A 21,378-nucleotide genomic window follows, 5' to 3' on the forward strand; every position below is an offset into this window, starting at 1 on the left:
TCTTCTGTCTGCGTGGATACGCGTAAAGTGTCGATGGGAGTGGGCGGAGTGTGGAATGCGCAGAGGCACAAGACACACACCAGGAGGGACGTGCTTCTGTGCAATACTCACTCCATTCATTCCTTCCACGTAGACACAGACGACGACGACGACGAACGTTGCCGCAGACTTACTTGGCACCTTCGACGTTGGTACTCATCACGCCATGCTTCTACTATCGCCCTCATTGGGCGGCAGCAGCAGCAGCAGGCGCTCACGGCCACTACGGCGTACTCGGCTGCACTCCTCCCTCCTCTTCCTCCTCTTAGCCCTCTTCCTCGCCCTGACCACCCTGGTCATCGCCGCCTCCTCTCCCTCCTACTACAAGCTCCTCGATATAGATCCCTCTGCCGATGCCAAGACCATCAAGAAGGCCTACCGTCGTCTAGCGCAGCGTCTTCACCCTGACAAGCATCCTGAAAAGGAAGAAGAATTTGTAAAGATGTCAGAGGCGTACCAGGTGTTGAGTGACGAGGAGCTGAGAAAAGTGTATGACAAATTTGGAGAGGATGGAGTCAAAAGACATCAGGCTGGAAAGGCAGGAGGAGTGGGTAGCTCATCGAAAAGACGAGGCACAGGGGAGCTCATCGATGGAATACTGACCTCTGCCTCGCACTCCTTCTATGCCAGGCCTCCAACGACCCCTTTGACGTCTTCCGCAACTTCTTTGGCGGTGGCCGGCAAGATCAACAAGTACGCAAGGGACAATCAAAGCAATTCAACCTCCTTTTGGATCTACAACAGATCTACCTGGGACACACTTTCAACCTCGAGTATGAACGTAAAGTGGTGTGCAATACTTGCGATGGATCAGGGGCGAGGAGTAAAGAGGATATGGGGACTTGTGGAGGATGTCAAGGTAGGGGAGTGAGGATTGTGACACAGGAGATTATGCCTGGATGTGAGTGGACGTACGAGGGAGGCGTAGAGACCCTCCACTAGAACGCGAGGGTCTGATCGAGTTCCCTTTTCCCTCTGCTCCCTCCCACCTCCGCCAGTCCGGACACAAATGCAGACAGTCTGCAACATCTGCTCCGGCACAGGTATCCAAATCACCCACAAGTGTTCCAAGTGCAATGGTCAGAAGCTCATTCTTGAAAAGGCAGAGCTAGAAGTGGAGATTGATCCGGGAACAGAAGAGGGAGAGGTGTACGTCTTTGAAGGAGAGGCGGACGAGGAGGTGGATAGTGGAATCGAGGCGGGGGATATTATTGTTCGAGTCAAGTGAGTAGTCGAAGAGACGGTACCGGCGAATGTAGCTCAATCACTGATCATCCTCCCCCTCCAACTCATTCCACTACAGCTCGGACCGCTCTCACCCCTCCCTCTTCAGGCGTCGTTCTTCCCACCTCTACCTCACCCGGACCCTCACCCTCCCCGACGCCCTGCTAGGCTTCACAGATTCCTTCCAGCACATGGATGGACGGAACATCACCTTGAGTCGCACAGGAGTCACTCAAACTGGATGGGTAGGGACAATAGAGGGAGAGGGGATGCCGATACGCAGTTCAAAGGGGAAAAGGGGGAACTTGTACGTCGAGTATGAATTGGTGCTGCCGGAGAGGGTTGAGGGGGATATGCTCAAGGGTGAGTTTGTGGAGAGAGAGAGAGAGAGCACTTGCACAATGCTTCAAGACTGACACCCAAACCACTTGATCTTCCTACTGTGTCTGCCTCTCGAGTAGTCCTCGAAAAGGCCTTTGGAAGAAAAGCACTCAAGGCAACCACTGGTGGAGCGCATACTCATGAGGAGCTCTGAGCTTTGAGCTTTGAGCTTCGAGACGCGCTGGAGCACACTGGAGCGGAGCTAGAGTTGTACTAGAGTGAAAGCTAGTAGAGAGAAGATGAAAATAGACGATTCTTTATTATTACATTCGCTGAGCAGAGCAGAAGAGGAGCACAGTGGAGTCTAGATGAGAGCAGAAGAGTGGGTGATGCTGCTGCTGTGAGCTTCTTCCTCGCTTCAGATCACCCAAGTAAGCAACAAGACGCACACTCTCTTCAAACGCTCCAATCAAGGTACTTTGGCCAAATAAAAAAGGGTGGGTATGTGTGTCATTTCCTCTTCTCCTTCCTCTTGTCTAATGCAAATTGAAAGGAGAGGGCGAGCTCTAAAGAAGTCTAAAGAAGGAAGAAGAGCGAGTTGGGCGTACTGATACAGTTGAATTGGAGAGCTTTGAGGGGGAAGGGGGAAGGACTGTCCGTGGTGGGAGAAAGAGAAGAAAGGGAAGGGAGTAGGTTCGATGGTTGGAGAGAGCGAGCGGATGATCTACGAGTAGCTGGGGAGACGCGTAGGCAGGGAGCGTGCTCGCTTCTTAGTCGACGTCGTCTTCTTTGAGGACGAAGTAGTCTTCTTTGTAGAAGATGTAGTTCTCTTAGTCGACGACGAAGACGACGACGAAGAGGAGGAAGAGGTAGCGGTAGGAAGAGCAACCGCGTTACCATTGGCGGCTACTACAGTCGTCTTGGTAATGGTGCTCGTTGTGGTCCTTGTAGTGGTCTTGGTGGTCGCGAGACCGGTGCTAGTAGAGGTGATGCGAATCGTCGTCGTCGACAGAACCAGCAGGGTCGTCGAGCTAGCCTTTGTGGATGTGGCGGCCTTCGTCGAGGTCGAGGTGCTGTTCTTCGAGGTCGAGGTACTCGTAGTCGAAGTCGAGGTGCTGGTCTTTGAGGTCGAGGTACTGCTGAGGGGAGTCGAGGTGCTGCTCAGGGATGTCGAAGAGCTGAGAGGAGTCGATGTGGACGAGCTCGAAGTACTCTGCGTCGTGGAAGAAACAATCGTAGAGTTGGTGGAGTTGCTGGCGACAGTATTCGAGTTGCTGACCGTAGCATTCGGGTTGACCATTGCAGAATAGATTTGCAGCCTGGAAGATCCTCCACAGTAAGAAGTAGCATTTCCAGAGCACAGCATGCTGCATCCGCTGTCTGATCCCAAGACGGCCGACTTCATCATAGCGCTTGTTCCACAGTAGCATTCGCTCGAGTACTCGGTACCAGAGAAGGGGTATCCCTTGGCCGTGCAGTAGTTGGCACACTGTGTGGGCGTGTTGGATGAGTTGGCGTACGAGGCAGACTTCAATAGACGAGAGCCAGTACCTTCTGCGTAACAACCCCAGTAGTTTGCTGAACCGGCAGTGGCGGGAATGACGGGGAGGGACAGAGTGGTGACGGGCGACGTAGAGTAGACACTGTTGGTGTTGCCCGCACCACAGATCTCCGTCGAGTTGCCAGCACAGGCCATGTTGCAGAATTCATCCTTCAGCTTGGTCGTTCCGTAAGTGAAGGAGTTTCCGCACCAGCACTCATCGGCGTATTGCAGACCAGCAACAGAGTAGCCAGCGGCTGTGCATCCCGCTTGACAGCTCTCAATGGTCATCTTCGAAGCAGTGAGCGAGGTCAGCTTCGTCTTGAGGGCTCGTCCGCCGGTAGGGTCCTTGTAGCAGCCTTGGTAGTTGGCGTTGGTGGGTCCAGTGGAATTAGAGACCACGGTGATGGTGGGGACGACCTGAGTTGTGTTTGTGCACGATCCAGCGCCCTTGAATGGACCGTTGCGGACCACCTGACAGTTGGGCAGGTTGGCAAAGCCAGTACCGAGGACCTTTTCGTTGACGGAAGAAGTCGTTGTACAGTAGCCTGCGTCGGGGTCAGAGTTAGGTGAAGAAGTCTCGTAATGAAGAGTTGGCAGGAAGGGTGCACATGAATCGAGGTCGCCGAACAAGTTGCCAGAGCACTGGTCGATGGCGTCGGTGAGCACCTCCTGATCCCACCCGCTGACAAAGTCACCGTGGAAGGAGTAGCCTACTGCGTCGCCGTTGGCAAGGACAAATCCGCTACTGCTAGTTCCATTGGAAACAGACTGCAGCGAGCCAGTGTTGTAGATGAATTCGTAGAAGAGGGTCATGAACTTGACTGGGTGCGTGGTGGGGCAGTCGCCGGTGTCTGGTTGACCATTGATGGGGTAGGCGACGTGAGACTGGTGGTTGGAAGAGTCCAGGTTGACACCGTCCCAGCAGGAAGGGAAGATGATCTGAGCGCGCATACCGTCCAGGCAAGGACCCGAAGGCAGCGTCGTGGTCTGTGGGCTGCCAGTTCCTTCGGTGTAGTTGAGACAGACGAAGCTGACGGCCTTGGCGGCGGTAGAGTCGGCAAGGGGGCCATCATAGGCTGTGGCACTACCGGCGAGCATCTTCAGACCTTTGGGGAAAGGGTGCAGCAGGGAAGAGTTCTCTCCCATTTTGGGCCCACCACGGTTGAGGTAGTATGTATTCACACTTCCGAGGGGGACCGAGTCGAACGTGTTCTGTCGAAAAAATTGCAAGAAGACCAGTCTAAGGTGAGCTACTGCAAATTTTGTTCATGGCCATGTGCCACACAGGCTGGTATAAAATCACTCACCGAATCACCCCGGTAGTAGTAAAGCTGTGGTGTCCAGTAGTTGCTCAAGTCTGCCTTGACGGGGGCTGTTGTGCAGTAGTCGCTGTTGTTCTGACCGACTGTCACAGCTGCAGAACCTACAAAGGTGTGAGTGTGGCCAGAAAGAGCGCCGGGGCTGACGATCATATCAAGACGCTCCGAGACGAGAGGGTGGTGGCTCAGGATCCAGAAGGCATTGGCGGGCGCTAGGGCCAAAGCGAGGGCCAGTACGACGGCGAGGAGGGATACGCGAGCCATGTTCGAGAGGTGAGAATGTGCGAAATTTGCCGATGAAGGGGAGAGAACGCGGATCTGGGTCCTCCGGTATCGCTCTCTATATACGCAGGCGGCGATGGAGGTGCTGGGCGAGGGACGAAGATTCGCAAGGGCTGGAGGAGAACCAGATGGTGGTCGGCCTCTACCAGACTATCCCCAGATTGCTCTCAACATTGTATGACCCACGGCTGAGACTTGAGGTGACCTCGGTCAACATGACGGCGTCTTGTGTTCCTTGCAGTCAGACTGGTCCAGAGCCAAGACGAAGGTGACTAGTGTGTGCATTAGGTTGGCCAATGCGGATGAACCAATCGGCCTTTGTTCTCTCTGTCCGAAGCTCCGTGCAATTAATTTGGGTCTTTACGGTTGAAGGATGAGCAAATTGCATCAGCGCAGGCACCAGACAGCTGCATGGCCCTGGCAGCGAGTAGATCTTCGATGGAGCGCCTGCCGAGCAATCAAAGACACATGCCGTGGCGCGGGCCTTTGCAGGGCCAGGCACTGCAGCAGTGTCCTTGCGCCGACAGGACGGAAGCCACTCGGGGATATTCTTACACGCGCGGATTGCCGAGCCTGACATCTCATCCGCATGCAGCTCAGCTTGCAGCACCGGTCAGTGGTACTCGCACTATGCCTTACCAGGCAGGTCACTCCCGCTGCTGCAACGACCCAGTGACTGGTCAAAACCCTTCACACGCTTGAGTCCTTCCCACGGTTGACCGGACAGGGTTTGTTCTCAGCTCACTACGCGCCCCTTAGAGTGACGTGTCGCGGTGCGTATGCTTCATCGGGGTAAGGAACATCTTCGTCATAAGCTGGCGATTATCGATACTCCGAGCAAGCATTGGCAGCCCCGCTTTGACAACCTGGTGGTGTAAGAAACTCTGTCCATAGCAAGAGAGAGAGGGAAGTCGCTCAGAGACCTGCTGTGCGGAGAGTAACGATGATGATAGACATGACAGAGCACGCAATCTCGTAGTCATCTTTTGCCTTTCTGGACCTCGTCTGATTCAGCTCCTATCACAGCTCCGATAGCTTGTGTTCCCGAGCCCCACAGCGATACCAGTATGCCGATCGACTTGGCATTTGTCCAAGTACTATCGGCCCGGAACCGAAATGAACGCGCAGCAAGGGGAGCTTCTGCCTTACCCAAGTCTAGCTGCATCTGCTCACTCAAGACTCCCACGCCCGGTTTCGATTGCAGTAGCTCTACCCTTTTTTCTTTGTCCGAATTCCCGGGTGATGTCTCGCGTGTCGTCATCTAGGTGCCTCAGACTTCGCGGCTATCGCAATACCAGATACATCGAGGGGTGCGATTGGGCGCAGAATTTGCTCACGTAGATCACTCCAGCGTTGCACTGGCCGAGTGTCCGTATTACACCTAAAGTGTCCACGTGTCCCAATGTGCGTAGATGTGCCTTCAAGCATTTGTTCCTCACAATTAGGAAGAACGATCGCCGATGAGCATCTGGGTTTGACGCCCATGGACATGGCTGATCAGCGTGAACCTCAGAGCACCCTCCACTGACTCGCCGGACTGGCTTCTCTTCGATGGCAACGCCTGAGGAATGACTCATACAAGTGGCATAGCAGTCGATGGACGCAATTCACTCCCACGTCTGAGTCATTACCAGCTATGCTTTGTTGACCTATCATACCAGACCGAGAAGGGGTCGGTGCCTGGCTCCTATCTGCAAAGCGCGTCTTGTTCCTGCGTACTGTACTGTACCAGCCAGGTCCTGCCTCACTTGGCAACACAGCTTCTTGTCCCTGCTCACTGTACGATACTGACCACGCTTATCCCTTTGTCAAAGACAAGAAACACTCTCAGATACATACACATACACACAGAGATAGCCATAGCAATGCAGGGCGCGCTTGGTCCCTCGGGACAGATCTCGCAACGCTGCAGGACAACTTTACGCGAGATAGCCGAGTCGATACGGCAAGGGTTGACCTGAGCTGAGTTGCTTCTGGCCTCTACGGCGGTTTCACACATACGCCCATTGGCACATTGCGATACCCATCCCACACTCAGGCAGGCGAGAACCCTGTAGGTGTCAAGCGGAAGCACTGTCGCCTTCTGATTCGTGTCGTCACATGTAGCACGTCGCCACTGGCAATCACGAGTGTCACAAAGTGACGCTGACATGACTAAATGCGCAAGGGGTCGCTTGATTGATGTTGGTGAAATGTAGAATGAGAGACGAGACTCGAGGGTAGGAAAATACAATGTGGATCGAGGGCAGACGTCTACGGCTGGACTCGAGAGCACAGAATGCACCTGACAAAGCGACCGATAAAGGACGACGCTCTTTAGGCGTTCGAGTTCATCTTGCGCTTTCCACCGGGGCCGAGCTGGACGTTGACGAATCTAATGGAGGTGAGACGGATGTGAGTGTGTCAGATGACCGTCTGCCTGATGGGACTAACGGTGGACGAGCTACCCAAAGGACGTCCAGCAATACGCCCCGTCTCTCCATCTCATCCTCTGGCTCCCCATCGGCTTTCCTTTGCTGCCCAACTCGATGCGTCCTGTCCAGCCCTCGCATCTCATTCTTCACGTGCCTCAATACTCACCGGCGGTTGTAAAGGATCCTCTTCTTAGCCCTTCCCTTGGGGGTCTTCTTCTTCTCTTGCTTCTCGACCTTTGGTGTCTGCGACTTGACCTTACCGGCACGAGCGAGGGATCCGTGGACTTTTCCCATGTTGAATTACTGGAGTAGATAGCAGAGAGAAATCTAGTGTGAGTGAATGGTTCAAGGAGACGTGGCTTCCGGAACATTGCATCGTTCCAACGTCCAGCCCCACCGGCGGGAGTGGGCCAATCCCACGGCTACACAGGCCAGGACAGGCACCCCGACCGCCACTACGATCAGAGTGACCTTGAGCAACGATGTGAGAAGCCTCTTCGTAGTGCAGATGTGCGAGTGATGCTTGTCTACGCCACAGCAGATACCCTCAGCGCGCCCTCGGCTTATCAAACTCTGGCAAGCTTCTCTAATTCGTGTGCTTGCCGTCTGAGCAACCGACTCCATCTACATCCTCGGCGACGACTACCATCTCGCAACCTCAGCAACGCTAGCGTCACGAGTATGCCCATAGCAGCGAAGAGCGATGCTGCCCTGCCGAGTCACGGTAGGGCACTGGTCGCTTCCTCTGCTCCCGTGTTGCATGAAGTATCATCGAATGCCTCGGGTTGCAGACAGAGACGAAAAAGCGGTCCATCGAGTGTGCGTGCAATAGTCGTCTGGACGAAGATAATCACCTTGGTGAGGGTGGGTTTGAGGATGAGGATGATGGAGATGGTCGTGGAAGAGGAGGGAGGTTGGCAGGCTGGCCTCATCTCAGCACGCCCCCGCCCAGCCCAGAGCGGGACCACTGGCGATTTCTCCTCGCTCGCGGGAGGCGGAGCCTCAACGTTGCGCGCGGTGGCTGCGCTCTGCGGTGGAAGACGGGCGCTGAGGCGTGTGTGCGTGCGGGCGAGGGCGTGGGCGGCAGACAGGCAGGCAGGCAGGGCCAAGGCCAGCCAGGGGCGCGGGCGCAGAGGCAGGCAGCCAAGGGCAGGGCACCACGCCTCGTCCATCAAACCTCGAATTTCCACTTCGTCCGATTCTACCAACCATCATCGTATCCGTCCTCATCACCCCCTCGCACCCCTCAAGAAAGTAATTAGGTGAGTCGTGAGTGCCCTAGAATCAGTCTCTTCTTCGTAAGCGTTTGCTGACAGATCATCCTCATCACCCATCTCTTTCGCAGGTGAGCATCTGCAGACGGCTGATACGGAAGAAGTGTGGACCTTGGTTCCACTCTTCGCGAGAGTAGGAAGACGAAGGCTGGATGGATCAAGAGCAGTGAAAGAGACTGCTTGGAGAGCATTCAGCGTATTTGCTGGCAGGATATGCTGGCAGAGTCTATGCCGAAACGGCATGAGAGGGACCAAGGGCCTGTCGCAGTGGCAGTCAATGCAGGAATATGTGGACGGGACGGCAGGTGTGGGCTTGGAAGGGATGCAGCAACGGGGCTGCCAACTCATGAGGGCGTAAGCTGCACATGAAGCTTGAGAGTCCCGTGTAGGACGATTGGGGAATGCCAGGTGGATACAGATGGGACAGAGGGGGCGCAAGAAGGTCACAGGACCAAGGGAGACGTTCGCTGTGCAAAGAGGGACTGCGCTCATTGCCGCCAAAAGGCAGATATGCTGACCAGAGACATCTCTCTCATACTCCCCGAAACCGCTCATAGCCAACATGGGTCGCATGCACTGTGAGTTGCTGCGACGAAGATCTTCCCTGACATTCACCACATGTACTGATCCCTCTTCGTCCCCCCTCTTCTTCCATCATAGCCAAGGGAAAGGGTATCTCCTCGTCTGCCCTGCCATACCGACGAACTCCCCCCTCGTGGCTCAAGACTACCCCTGAGGAGGTCTCCAACCAGATCTTCAAGCTCGCCCGAAAGGGTCTCACCCCCTCGCAGATCGGTGTTCAGCTCCGTGACTCGCAGGGTATTGCCCAGGTCCGATTTGTGACTGGTAACAAGGTGAGTCTTTGACTACATGAAACGAGACTTGTCCAGTATGAGCGTCATTGATCTCACCATCTTCAATCTCCTTCTGCCCTCTCTATCTTCAGATCCTCCGAATCCTCAAGTCGGAAGGTCTTGCCCCCTCCATCCCCGAGGACCTGTACCACCTGATCAAGAAGGCCGTCAGCATCCGCAAGCACCTCGAGCGCAACAGAAAGGACATGGACTCCAAGTTCCGTCTGATTCTCGTCGAGTCACGTGTGCACAGGCTCTCTCGTTACTACAGGCGAATCGGTTCCATTGCCCCCAACTTCAAGTACGAGGCTGCTACCGCTTCCACCCTCGTGGCCTAAGCACCAGCGCCTGTATCGCGTTTTCGGCATTGCGGTCGATGACAGTGGGAGGAAGGAAAGAATGGCAGCACGTTTAGAGGGGGCCAAGTCTGGGAGACCGAGAGGCCATCAGATTTGCCTCCTGACTACTGTTGACTGTACGGTAGCTCTGCACCGTCACTTTGCGATCCCCATCATCACCATGTACACAATCTCTCCATATCATCCTCTTCTAGCACGAAATGATGACTTCACCAGCACATCTTTGCGTTGACTGCTCGCCATGAATCGAAAGTACTCAACGTCTGGACTGATGAGATCTGCTCCCCTCTGACGCAGCCCTCTCTGCCCACCACTGATGCTTCTGGGCCCACTGTGTGGCTCAAGCTTTGCCGATGAATTCAGGCGGGAGAAAGCAGACAAGCGTGGTCAATCCGAAGGACCGTTGCTCTTGTTCTTTCCTGGATGACAAAGCGCTCCTACCAGCAAGGAGCAGCCGAGGTAGTGTGGCTGTCCGCGTCTTCTACTTTACCATTCCTCTGGCTGCAGATGCTGCCGATCGCGCTGCCTAAGCCGAGGTGTGGCTTTGCCGGGCTCGCAGAGGCTTCTTCACCGTTCCCACGTCGAGACTCGGCCGAGTATGGACATTAGAGATTGCACACACAGAGATGATCTACTCAAAGGTCGCACGCAGGCAGTGGGCGTACAAGCAAGCCAATGGAGGGCTGTGTGCGGCCAGGAGCGGAACTGTCAAGGTTGTCTTGCCAGAGGCTGCTGGGCTTGACAGGGCAAGCAAGCAAGTCCCGGCGGCAGACTAGGCGCTGCACCTGGGCTGCTGCTTGTGTGTGTGTGTGTGTGTGTGCGTGTGTGTCTCGCGTGCCCCTCGGCCCCTGTGCGCCTCGCGCCCGCGCCCTGTTTTGTTGCCTGTCATCCACATCTGTCTCAGCCACACTCCCTTCTTCGCCCAGAAATATCCCCCTCACCCTACCCAACGCCAATCATACCCGCCCTGACGAAACCCGCCTCTCTCCCTCCTCTATCACAACCTCCTCTTCATTTGCATACGTTCGACTGTCACACTAGCGCAACTCAGACGCTGCACTCTGGTCACTCCGAATCAGAAGCCTTGCACACCCAAGAGGCACGTCAATACCTCTCATCCGCCCTTGACGTTCGGAAGTAGGGATCCACCTCGTGACCCTTTTTCCTCGGTCCGACAACAGGACCCCCTATCACCCCGCATCCTCATACAAAGTCAGGCTTCAGACCTTGCAAAGGCTGCAGTAGCGTCGCATACCCCCTCTATTGTTCTGTAGCAGCGGACGAATACCCTGCATACAGACACGCACTTAGGAGTGCAGTCATCGCAACCATCGCCCGCTCGATCCCAGGTCCAGGCTTCAATCAAAAGGTCCCCTACCCAACATGTCTGGTCAGTAGACAGGCGACCTCAAGCAGTAGAATGGCAGGCGCTTGGAAGCTTACTGATATGCCCATCTCCCCTTCGTCCTCCTGCAGCGAGCTACTCGGTCTTCACATCGCCGAATCATGCTCCTATCCCCAATCACTTGCCTACACTGATCGTGACCCCTCACGGTGAGTTCTTGAGACTCTATGTCTAGAGACAAGGGTCATTGCTGACTCTTTCCGGTCAATCCTCTCCGTCTCCTTTGACTGCCATTGCGAACCATAGGTCAGCCGCATCACACACTGTGAGTTACACAAATGACAGTGACAGGCGCCCATCCACAAGTACTCACGTTCCACAATTGTCTCTCTGCTACGTCTAGATACTCTTACATCCACACCAACCAGAACAAGGAGACATACCTGCTCACACCTTCTCCCCAAGGTGATCTATGCGTTGCAAAGATGGTACCACCACCGGGGACAAGAGGTCCAGGCGGCCCCGGTGATATCAGGTCAGATCCAGGCCACAGCACAGGCGGTGATTCCCAAGATCGTTCGGTACGATGCGAGGCTTCTCGTAATCTCAGGTGGTCGATCACAAACACCGGAATCAATGCGCCAGTCTACAAGTTGACGTTGCCAAACCCGGATGCACCAGGCCACGAGCAACCCCTGTTCCAGATCTCCAAGCCCAACCCAATGGCTCCTTACTGGACCATGTTCTACTTCACTTACGCTGGTCACCTCATTCCGCCGAAGCGCATCGAGTTTGGCAAGATTCAGAAGAATGCTGCTCAGGGCTCCGGAGGCGGAGGAGGCACAAGGGTGACGATCAGCGGCAAGTCAGCAGAAGAGAAGGCAGTCTGGCAGACGCTGGGAGAGGGCAACGAGGACATGGTCGAGTGGATCGTCTTGTGTGCTGCCTTGAACGTGTTGGACGAGGAGATCATCAAGGCAGCAGCTGAGCAGATGCCTCCGCCTGGAAAGAGAGCGCCAGCCGCTTCTTCGACGTCTGGATCTAGCGGGGCTTCCGCCAGTCGTACAGCAGTACCCTCCTCGAGACCATCCGTCTCCCCGCGCGTAGGCGGCAATGCCGCCGCTGCTCCTCGTCAACAATTCCCTGTGCCTATGCCAGCGCCAGCTAGGGGTCCCCCACCTCCGCAACAGCAGCCTCAGCGACAGCAGCAACAGGCGTTCCCACGCCCCAACCCTTACGGTCAAGCTGCACAGCCCATGCCACAGCAGCAGTACGCTCCTCAGCAGTCCCAGTCTCGTCCGCCGCCGCTGCAGATGCCATCTAGGGGTGCTCCTCCTCAGGGTCAATATCAGGAACCTTACCGCCAGGCTCCATCACCTCAGATGCAAGGCAGAGCACCACCACCTTCGCAACGTGGCCCCGCGGTCGGAGGAGCTAGGCCGATGGGTGCTCTCAATGGACGCTCGCCTGGAGGAGGAGGCATCGTTCTCAACTCGCCTGCATCTGGCTACGGAGGTGACGGCTTCGGCGGGGGCGGGTTCGGATCGGGTTCCGGTGCGAATTCGCCTGCCCAGGCAGCCGCAGGAGGTCGGCGCTTCTGAGGATGTCTCGACACGCACGCGACGTCATCTGCACAATCGGGCCATCCCTAGTATCTGCTCTGCACCCCTCCCTCAGTCTTCCGGACCTCACTGCCGCGCCGGGCCATCTCAGTCCCCTCACTCAGCTCATCTTAGCACTGCCTGTCATTTCGTGTGGTTCACGACATCTGCCTTCTCAGTCTCGGTATCCCGTTTCGATGTACATATCAATGCCTCGCTCGCTACCCTCCTTCGCTTTCCAAAGAGATTCTCCCTCTTTCGCCTATGGCGCACTTCTCCTCCCTCAACACACACACACACACACTCTCTCTCTGTGCCTTCCACTCCCTTCCATCTTTGCATCCTCTCATCCTCTGGCCGAATAGGTCGAAATAACTACAATGGACAATTGATCGATTACCCCACACTTCTAGACCAGTCTGGCTTGTCGTTCTCTGTCGAAGCGCTGCCTCCATCTTGTCTATGGACTGACTGACTGACTGGTTGTCTGCCTGCCTGTTCGCTCGTTCATACTTTCGCCCCCCTCCATTCACGGGCTTTGAGTTGGAATTCGCCTTGGCCCGTCCCGCCAGTTGAAGCCCCGCCGTGCCTGGGGATGCGACTCCGCTCGCTCCCTCGCTCTGTTGCAGTGAGTGATCGGACCCAGAGGGCCGGGCGTGGTGCATCCGCCGCCGCCGCCGCCGCCGCGCCGCGCCTTGGCTGCTGCCTGCTTCTCCACTCGGCCCTGGAGACCTTGCCGCATATACAGACACACATGCATATACTCAAGGGCCCTGGTGGAGCACAGCACGCCTTGGGAGAACCATAGACAAGACTTGTCCTTCACTCCTTTACCCACATTCACCCACTCACTCTTCTGGTCATCTATTCATCTTGCATTTAGTCCATCTCACTGCACGCGATTCATCCTCATCATTCGCTTCATTACAAATGCTCAGCTAGCCATACTGCACCGTGTCTCAGACCCTTTCCTTACCTTGTACAAACAGCACCTCCACGTCCTCCATCGGCTTCTCCCTCATTCGCAGCACCGTCAGCATCTCACTCGATAGCTCATTTCCACAATGACGATCTCCACGGTCGGCGCAGCCCGTCACATCTCCCCTACGGTCATCTCTACCTTCTTCAAGCACTACTTCCGGCAAGCCAAGAAGAGCAAAGAGGATCGTCGTCTCGAAGCTACCGACGAACTCCTCTTCGATGAAGCTTTCCACATTGTCAAGCGATTCATCTCACTAGGAACAGCAGATACAGTCGAAGCACTGCAAGCTTTCACCAACACACGGATCCCCTCTCAACCTTTTACCACTCTTGTGCCTACACTCATACCCCTCCACTCGTGCGATCAGGCGGCTAGGGCTCTCATAGAGTACTTTGGCGAAGAAGACCTCAAGAATGTCGTGGGAGGGGAGCGATGGTGGCAGGTTCGTGGGCTGAATGGAGTAGAGGCAGAATGGGTCGCGATGACCAAGGATTGGAAACATGCAAAGGTGGTAGATGAGATGCCTGAAAAGGAAGCAAAGGCTAGAGCGGCCAAGTATGCCAAGTATAACAAGAGACATGAGAGACGATCGAAGCAAGAGGTGGAAAAGGCTAAAGTTGCTGCACAGCAGGAGCCGGAATCTTCTTCTGGCAAGGAGAGAGAAGTGGATGAAGAGGCGGTGGAGGAGGAAGAGGAAGAGGAAGACGAAGACGACGAGGATGAAGCGGCTGAAGAGCCTGCTGCTGCCTCCCAAGAGAATGGTCAGGACGAGGGGGAAGTCCCAGTGGAAGAGCTTGACCGCCTGCGTAGAGTCATGCTCTATCTTCACGGTGGTGGCTACTACTTTGGCTCTTGCAATACGCACCGCTATCAAATCACCCGCTTAGCCCGCAAGATGGGAGGAAGAGCCTTCTGTCCCAACTACCGCAAAGCACCAGGCTTTCCTTGGCCATGTCCACTGCAAGATTGTCTCGCCGCTTGGTTCTACCTCACTGATCCGCCGCCGGGCGCGGGCCACAAGGCCATCGATCCAAAGAATATCGTATTGGCTGGAGACTCAGCCGGTGGTGGAATGTGTCTTGCTGTGCTTGGAGTGCTGAGGGATCTTGGAATGCCTATGCCTGCAGGTGCCGTCCTCATCTCGCCTTGGTGCGACATGACGCACTCCTTCCCTTCAATCATGCAGAACACCGACTCAGATATCATCCCGCCGTATGGCTTCATACACAAGCCTTCTACCCTCTGGCCCGTACCTGCAAATACTGCCGTGCCTGGAGATGAGGTCAAACAGGGGGAAAATCACGATGAGCCTTCGAGGCATGTGCCCAAGAGCAACAATGTCTCACCTGGCAACCAGACGCCCAAGGCTTCTACTGACGCACCTGGAGGATCACCAGGACCAGAAGGTGGGGCAACACATGAGCCCTCGGGACCATCGCAGCCCACTCGGAACAGTTCAGAAAAGTCGAGTACAGAGTCGACCGCGAATGGTGGGGCAGAGCAGAACAGCGGTGAGACATCAGCCAAGGGGCAGGCCAACTCCCGCTTCTCGGGGGTGCCGCCAGCTCCCCATCCTTTGCAGTCTGAGCCTATCCGCGTCGAGCTTACGGGTCACAAGGACCCAATCGAGCTGAAGCAGCAGATCCAGTTGTATGCCACCAATAATCAGCTCTATCATCCCCTCTGCTCGCCAATCTTGCAAGGCTCTCTAGGCGGTCTGCCGCCCTTGTACATCTTGGCTGGAGATGGTGAGGTCCTGAGAGACGAAGTCATCATGCTGGCCCATCGTGCCGCTCGACCCGAGAAGTATCCACTACCTGAGCATCTTCTAGCCAAGAATGGGAGATCAAGAGAAACGGCTGAGCGCTTCAACTCTCAGCCAACTCAGGTGCATCTGCAAGTCTTTGACTACCAGTGTCACGTCCTAACCCTCTTCTCCTTCACTACCGCGGCGAGGTTCGCCTATCGGGCTATTGCCAGTTTCTGCAAGTATGTGACGCGAGCTGAGACGATTGAGGCGGGTAGCTGGTCCAGCTCGAAGGGCAGTCCTTTTCCCATTCTTGCTCAAGAACCCAGCCCGTCTTCAAGTGTCTTCAGTCCTCTGCCACCAAAAGAGGAGCGATCTGCCAATGGCAAGGAGGTCAGCCGGACTATCTCGGCAAGTAGACCATCCCCTCTTGATACGACCACGATGGGACTGAGGACCGACAGAACTACCGATTCGCCCGTTGCTCTGACTGCCGAGACTTCGAATAGCCAACAGTCTGAGAACTCAAACGCGCCTCTACCCTCTGGGCCCCTCACTACCAGTGCAGTCAGCAGTGGATCAGCACCAAGGAATGAAACCCCTTCGGGTCCCTCATCTGCAGCGCCCACTGGGCCTTCCTCATCCAGTGGACTGTCCTCACGCGGGACCACTCCAGCACCGGATGCAAGCGCTAGCTCTTCCAGCTCCTTGGACCAACGTCCCGATGCCTCGAAGGTCGACAAGAGGGAGAGTGTCCTACTCGAGAAGCGGCGCAAGGTGACTCTCGGCGTGCAAAACGACTACAGTGGACAGGTCCCCCTTATCCGTCCAGCCTACGAAGAGCACATGATCCGCGAGCGAGTCGATGTGAGAGGAGCTGTACGAGCCCTTGAGCCCGAGGAAGAACTGCAGTCCATCCGCCTCTTTGTCGATCATCCCAATCTGATCGGGTCGATCCGTGAAGGGCCTGTACGACGTTACCTGGAAGGACAGGAGAAGTGGGACAATCGTTTCAAGAAGACTGCGAAGCATGTGGAGAAGAAGAGAAAGGCTAATGAGAAGGCCGCAGAGGAGATGCTGCGCAGGGCTGCTGAGAAGGGTCTGCTTCATAGGGGAAAGACGGGGCAGGTACGACCTAGAGGTACCAGTCGTGGTCAGGCTCGTACCCGGACTAGTGGTAGCAGACGAGGTGGAGATCGACGCAGAGGCCATCGGAGTAGGAGCGAGGTAGCTGCAGAAGAGTGGGTGGAAGAACCACCTCGGTACGGCCCACTAGACGTCTGTCTCGCAGGAGAAACACCACCTCCCTCTGCCCTTGCGGGAAGAAGGGACTGCGATGACTCTCTGACTCTTCTTCGTACCTCACTCCGTCTCTCCTCTAAAGAAGCACGCAAAGTCCTCGGTCGACGCTCCAAGTTACATGACGACCTCTTTGGTGTGCCTCGACAGAGCGCGGCAGAAGCTACCAAGGACAAGGGGAAAAAGTCTCATGGATTGGACATTTGGGTCAAGAGTATGGGAATGTTTGGAAAGAGGACGAGGGAAAAGGCGTATTTTGAGGATCAGAGCACACCGACGGCAGAGGATAGGGGAGAGGCACCGTAGGAGTCGCTTTGGGGTGGGGGAAGGTACTGTAGCGTCGGAACGGAAGGAGCGTGTGCGGGGAGATGCTGCAGCGGAGCGAAGCGGAAAGGAGAAGTCTTATTCCCTACTTGGGTTCAGTGTCACCTTTGCTTCCTTGCACAATTGTCTATCATTACCATGTCCTTCTTAGCAATCTAAGACTCGGAGGATGCACTGTCTGCACATCACAAGCGTTCGAGGTGCAGCGTTGAATCCAGATACAGGTAGCGGACCTTCAGAGCTTTCGGCCAAGGGATGACTGCCCATGACCCCTCGTCCTCCTCACCCGATGGCTCCCTGAGCTCAACAACGGCTTCCCTGGGCACTCTGTCCCTCGAGCAAGGCAAGGCAGCAAGCGCAATCAAGAAGGGCAAGCAGCCAAAGAAGGGCGTCAATCCTCTCAAGGCGCGTCTCAAGGAGCAGCAGCAGCAGCAGCAGCACAACGTCAGCTTCAGCGCTAGCAGTACTGCCCCTTCCTCCTCTTCCTCCTCAGGCCTCGCAGCCTTTCCTTCGTACACCTCAACCTCTCCCCCTTTCACCTCCACGCAAGAAGGGCCCCTCCTTACGCTCCTCTTCTCCTCTGCTCAAACCCAACACGCCGCCCTCGCTCGTATCGAGACGTTCTACGAGGCTCCGGCCGAAAAGGGTGGAGGGAAGTACCTCTCTTGGGCTACGATTAGGGCAGAGGGAAGGCAGATTTGTAGAGGGTATGAGGCGTTTAATTTCCCAGTGGAGATTGTGAGGAGGTGGATTGGGGAGATGCGTAGGGCTGAAGTGGGAGAGGGTAGAGAGCAGGCGTCCGATGCTACTGGCCCGTGGTACGAGCCTTTCTGCAATGCGGAAGAGCGATATCTTCTCGAATACCTAGCAAGCCTCGGCGCAGTCGATCTCCTCACGAGTGAAGCATCACAACCCGACACCAAGCCAGCTCAACCCTCAGCTCCTCCTACCTACCTCATCTCCTCCCTCTCATCCATCTCCTCAACCTCCCTCCCTCACGAGCGTCTCCACGCCCTCTACCATCTCTCACCCACTTACCGGCAATTCGTCTCCTCCAACTGGAGCCAACTCTCAGCTAAAGCACGCCGCGTAATCGAGCACGACCTCTCGCTCAGGGGGTACGATGAGCGCGTGTACCTCGATGAGTGGCAGGCGTACCTGCTTGGGGAGAGTGGACCACTGAGAGGAGTTGGCTTGTGGGGACCGAAGGTCAAAGAGGAGGGGATGGAGCTGCTCAAAGGGATGGAGGAGGCTGCGAGAGAGGAAGCGGAGAGGTGCTTAGGAGAGATTGCGCTTTGGAGGTAGTCTCACCATCGGCTCTCTATCTTACTGGGGCCCTACCACAATCGCAATCTCTCACACTATCACTACTATGACCCTCTCATTGGATTTGACCCCTGGATAGTAGAGAATAACGCAATTACTTCTTCTGCAGATATCATACGTCTGACTGTCTTGGATGTCTCTTCACTGCGGACGAAACACCTGATTCTGGACTGATTCTCATGGAAAGGCTAGGACGAAGCAAATCACTCCTCGCTATCAGATCAGTCACTCAATAGGATGATGAACTTGTATCGAGAGGTGTCGGAGGCGATCTTGGGCCACTCTGAGGCAGGACAAGGCGCGCTCTCCCGCACAGAGGACCCGCCTGGGAACTTTGAGCGCTTCTCCTGCACACCAGGAGCAAAGCTCGACGCTCAAAAGAGTCCCATCTGATGCGCCACCTCCTCTTCTACTCTGACATCACTTTAGAGGGAACCATCACTCGTACGCGAAGAGTAGCGCGCAAGAGAGTCCCCACGAGGTGCACCTCCGCCTGAATGGTCCTCCCAACCAATACTCACCCTGCATCCACCCGCGCCCGCCCCTCGCGCCCGCCCACGCATCCTCGGGCCAGGCCGGCCTTCAGGCACTAGAGCAGAGGAAACCCGGCCATCGGCATGGACGACCCGGTGGAGGTGGCAGGCCGGGGTGAGCTGCTTCAATGGATGGCAGGCCGGGCGGTCAGCCTGGCGGGCGAGGCTCGTTGGGGGCAGGCGAGGCGGGCAGGGGCGAGTCCCTCATGATTCCCCCCCTCCCTCGTCCGTTGACACTTTCGCCTCTCCCTCAGTCACCACCATCATCGACACCTTCGACACCATCGACACCATCGACTCCCATCGACACCATCGACTCCATCGACACCTTCGTCACCACCAACACCCACCAACACCATCGACACAATCGTCACCACCAACACTCTCTTGTCTTCACCACCTTGATTCCACCTGCCCCAAGCCTTGTCTTGCCATGGATCCTTCAATCTTGTCCAGTCTTCGCTCGTACCTTGAAGGTCAACAGGAGCATCTCTTGCAGCAGCAGACCCACGAGGAGTGGCTATTGGGAGAAGTTACCACAAGACTTGAAGAGACCGAAGAGCAACTCAGGGAGACGCGACGGATGCTGGCCCTCTTCCCTCAGGACCCCGAGCCTCCCCCCTCTGGCTCTCTGTCGTCTTTCCTGCCTTCTTTGTTCCCGGCTTTTTTGCAACGGCCATCCTCAAGCGGCCCAGCCGCGGAGCAGCGGCAGCAACGACGAAATGCGCCACAAGAGGAACGACAGGAAGGACAACAGGAAGAGCAACGAGAACAACGACAGGAGCAGCCACGGACGAAGCGCTCTGCCTCGTCGACTGCTGTCGACGAGGACGACGATGATGATAATGCTCCTCAGCAAGGGAGCAGCACAGGGTGAGTACTGTCTCGAAGAGAGCCTCTCCTCTGACTCCTGCTGATCTCCCTCATCTGATCCCTATGATCCTAACCCCATTGTCATCAATCAATGTCGTCGTCGTCATCATCAGAGAGCCCGTCATCGGCAGCAAAGCCAGGCATATGCCCAGAGGCAGGAAACAGGCCCCTCAGTGAGTGTTCGGTTGAATGTTAGCAGCGGCGTGGTTCCCCACCAGTACCACCTTTGGCGGTCTTGGTCACTGTCAAGGCCCCACAGGAGACACCGGTAGACTTGACAGCGCCGGGGTAGACGTCGCAAGTGGCCCTGTCCCCTCTCCTTGTTGCGGCAAGGAGCAGAGCAGCGTGAGGCTACGAACTGCAAAGGCCCGAACAACAGCATGACATTTCAATGGCATGACCGAACAACGGGAGTCCGGTGTCTACAATTGAGGAAGTTCGGGAACCTCGTCGCCTCCAACGTACCCGTTGCTCCAGCCAGTGAATGTATTGCTGACGATCGAGTCTTTGTTGTCTTGCCATCGTCACACTCGACAGTCGCTCGATTATTATCAACAAGACACAAAACCTGACCACCGTGGGCACTCACTTGCATGGCGTTTCTCACGTAGAGAACGTCAGCAGCAGCAACACTGGGTCGGCTCACGCGAAGTGCGCTTCTTCGAGCTCGGCCCCAGAGCCCAAACGTAGACGGATCGCGTCCGTGGACGTCGACACGTCCAAGATCCCGGGGTGGTCAGCCCATGTGAGCCGGCACCGACGTGCACAAGAGCAGGATGAAGGAGGTGCCCACAAACGCTCTACTTCCGGGCCCGCGCCGCCCCAAGACGAGGTATAGGAGGCAAGACTTCTTCCTCGTGTTTCCTCTCCAGATCTGAGGCCAATCCAACTTTAGCCCTGTCGTGCCTCTTCTCTCGTGTCTCTTCTCTCGTGTCTCTTCTCTGGTGTCTCGTGTCTCTCCTCTCGAGTCTGCCGTCGCCTGTCCTGGTCTACGTCGACGCCTCTTATGTCCTGTGTCCTGTCCCCGATCTCTTGTCCTTGCTTCCCTCGGCTTGTCTTCTGTCTATCTATCTCACTTTGTCTCTCCCACCTTGTCGTCCACATGGCAGACTTACTCAGCAACTATCGATTCAGCATCCTGAGGCATCCTGTACATCGTGATCGAGGTCTTTGTGGAGCGACTCGCCGCATTATCACCATCAGCCTTGCACCCGGCTTGCGCCGACTATTGCGAAGTGACCCGGGAGCAAAGGCGGTATCGGCATTCCGAGGCGGTCCGAGATGGTGCTGGCTTGCGTTGTGGGCGTGGTGTTCTTCCAGTGAGGACTCACTCTTCTCTTTCCTGTCTCTCATCCCTCCGTCCTTCTCCGTCCTTCCCTCCTCCCTTCTCCTCTTTCTTCCCCACTTGCTCTTCCTCCTTGCCTCACAATCACGGTGTCGCTTTAACTCTTCAGTCCTCTGCACCCATCCTTGCGTCGTCTCTGCTACAGCCCTTTCCCTACTTCCATCTACGCTAGGCAGTCTGGTGGCCTCAAGAACCCCCCCTGGCACATCAATGCTTGTCGACCTCGGCCGCAAGGACAACGTTCCGTGACGTTGAGGTGAGGTAATCTCGTGGAACAGATACAGCAAGTGGGCTTCCTGCTCGCCTCGTTTGCCACCATGCAGATGCTCGGCACCTATAGAGCTTCACTGGAGATACATCGCCGCGTTTCCAAT

The 21,378-nt window shown here is 56.0% G+C and overlaps 8 protein-coding genes across 8 annotated transcripts; 6 read left to right on the top strand and 2 right to left on the bottom strand.

Moving 5' to 3' along the window:
* Positions 1–110: 110 nt before the first annotated feature.
* Positions 111–2,087, top strand: BCV69DRAFT_283683 (hypothetical protein). Its single transcript, XM_025492796.1, has 5 exons — positions 111–586; positions 670–940; positions 1,038–1,263; positions 1,343–1,626; positions 1,725–2,087. The coding sequence occupies exons 1-5, from the start codon at positions 206–208 to the stop codon at positions 1,796–1,798; spliced, it is 1,236 nt and encodes a 411-aa protein (XP_025347306.1). The 5' UTR covers positions 111–205; the 3' UTR covers positions 1,799–2,087.
* On the bottom strand, positions 1,994–4,839 carry BCV69DRAFT_221199 (WSC-domain-containing protein). Its single transcript, XM_025489821.1, has 2 exons — positions 4,435–4,839; positions 1,994–4,339 (listed from the first exon to the last, which is right to left on the bottom strand). Exons 1-2 carry the CDS (start codon positions 4,708–4,710, stop codon positions 2,309–2,311), a joined length of 2,307 nt encoding a protein of 768 aa, XP_025347307.1. The 5' UTR covers positions 4,711–4,839; the 3' UTR covers positions 1,994–2,308.
* Positions 4,840–6,952: 2,113 nt separating this feature from the next.
* Positions 6,953–7,624, bottom strand: BCV69DRAFT_283687 (ribosomal protein S30). Its single transcript, XM_025492797.1, has 4 exons — positions 7,546–7,624; positions 7,513–7,515; positions 7,309–7,447; positions 6,953–7,102 (listed from the first exon to the last, which is right to left on the bottom strand). The coding sequence occupies exons 3-4, from the start codon at positions 7,434–7,436 to the stop codon at positions 7,045–7,047; spliced, it is 186 nt and encodes a 61-aa protein (XP_025347308.1). The 5' UTR covers positions 7,437–7,447; positions 7,513–7,515; positions 7,546–7,624; the 3' UTR covers positions 6,953–7,044.
* A 1,354-nt stretch (positions 7,625–8,978) lies between these two features.
* BCV69DRAFT_299890 (40S ribosomal protein S13) lies at positions 8,979–9,608 on the top strand (the record flags this gene model as incomplete). The annotated part of the gene is made up of 3 exons (XM_025494381.1): positions 8,979–8,994; positions 9,077–9,270; positions 9,363–9,608. 3 exons carry the CDS (start codon positions 8,979–8,981, stop codon positions 9,606–9,608), a joined length of 456 nt encoding a protein of 151 aa, XP_025347309.1.
* Positions 9,609–10,552: 944 nt separating this feature from the next.
* On the top strand, positions 10,553–12,980 carry BCV69DRAFT_260978 (hypothetical protein). Its single transcript, XM_025490689.1, has 4 exons — positions 10,553–11,019; positions 11,106–11,183; positions 11,281–11,299; positions 11,378–12,980. Exons 1-4 carry the CDS (start codon positions 11,013–11,015, stop codon positions 12,573–12,575), a joined length of 1,302 nt encoding a protein of 433 aa, XP_025347310.1. The 5' UTR covers positions 10,553–11,012; the 3' UTR covers positions 12,576–12,980.
* A 659-nt stretch (positions 12,981–13,639) lies between these two features.
* On the top strand, positions 13,640–16,672 carry BCV69DRAFT_242237 (alpha/beta-hydrolase; the record flags this gene model as incomplete). The annotated part of the gene is made up of 4 exons (XM_025490029.1): positions 13,640–14,068; positions 14,294–14,806; positions 14,888–15,784; positions 16,082–16,672. Coding segments are annotated over 4 exons (2,430 nt in total), but the record flags the coding sequence as incomplete, so codon positions are not given.
* Positions 16,673–17,461: 789 nt separating this feature from the next.
* Positions 17,462–18,088, top strand: BCV69DRAFT_232751 (hypothetical protein; the record flags this gene model as incomplete). The annotated part of the gene is made up of 1 exon (XM_025489847.1): positions 17,462–18,088. A coding segment is annotated over one exon (627 nt), but the record flags the coding sequence as incomplete, so codon positions are not given.
* A 692-nt stretch (positions 18,089–18,780) lies between these two features.
* On the top strand, positions 18,781–20,448 carry BCV69DRAFT_221396 (hypothetical protein). Its single transcript, XM_025489822.1, has 3 exons — positions 18,781–19,659; positions 19,773–19,832; positions 20,197–20,448. The coding sequence occupies exons 1-3, from the start codon at positions 18,915–18,917 to the stop codon at positions 20,229–20,231; spliced, it is 840 nt and encodes a 279-aa protein (XP_025347313.1). The 5' UTR covers positions 18,781–18,914; the 3' UTR covers positions 20,232–20,448.
* The last annotated feature ends 930 nt before the right edge of the window (positions 20,449–21,378 follow it).

This window comes from Pseudomicrostroma glucosiphilum, assembly GCF_003144135.1.
Source record: "Pseudomicrostroma glucosiphilum strain MCA 4718 unplaced genomic scaffold BCV69scaffold_9, whole genome shotgun sequence".
Lineage (NCBI taxonomy): Eukaryota > Fungi > Basidiomycota > Exobasidiomycetes > Microstromatales > Microstromataceae > Microstroma > Microstroma glucosiphilum.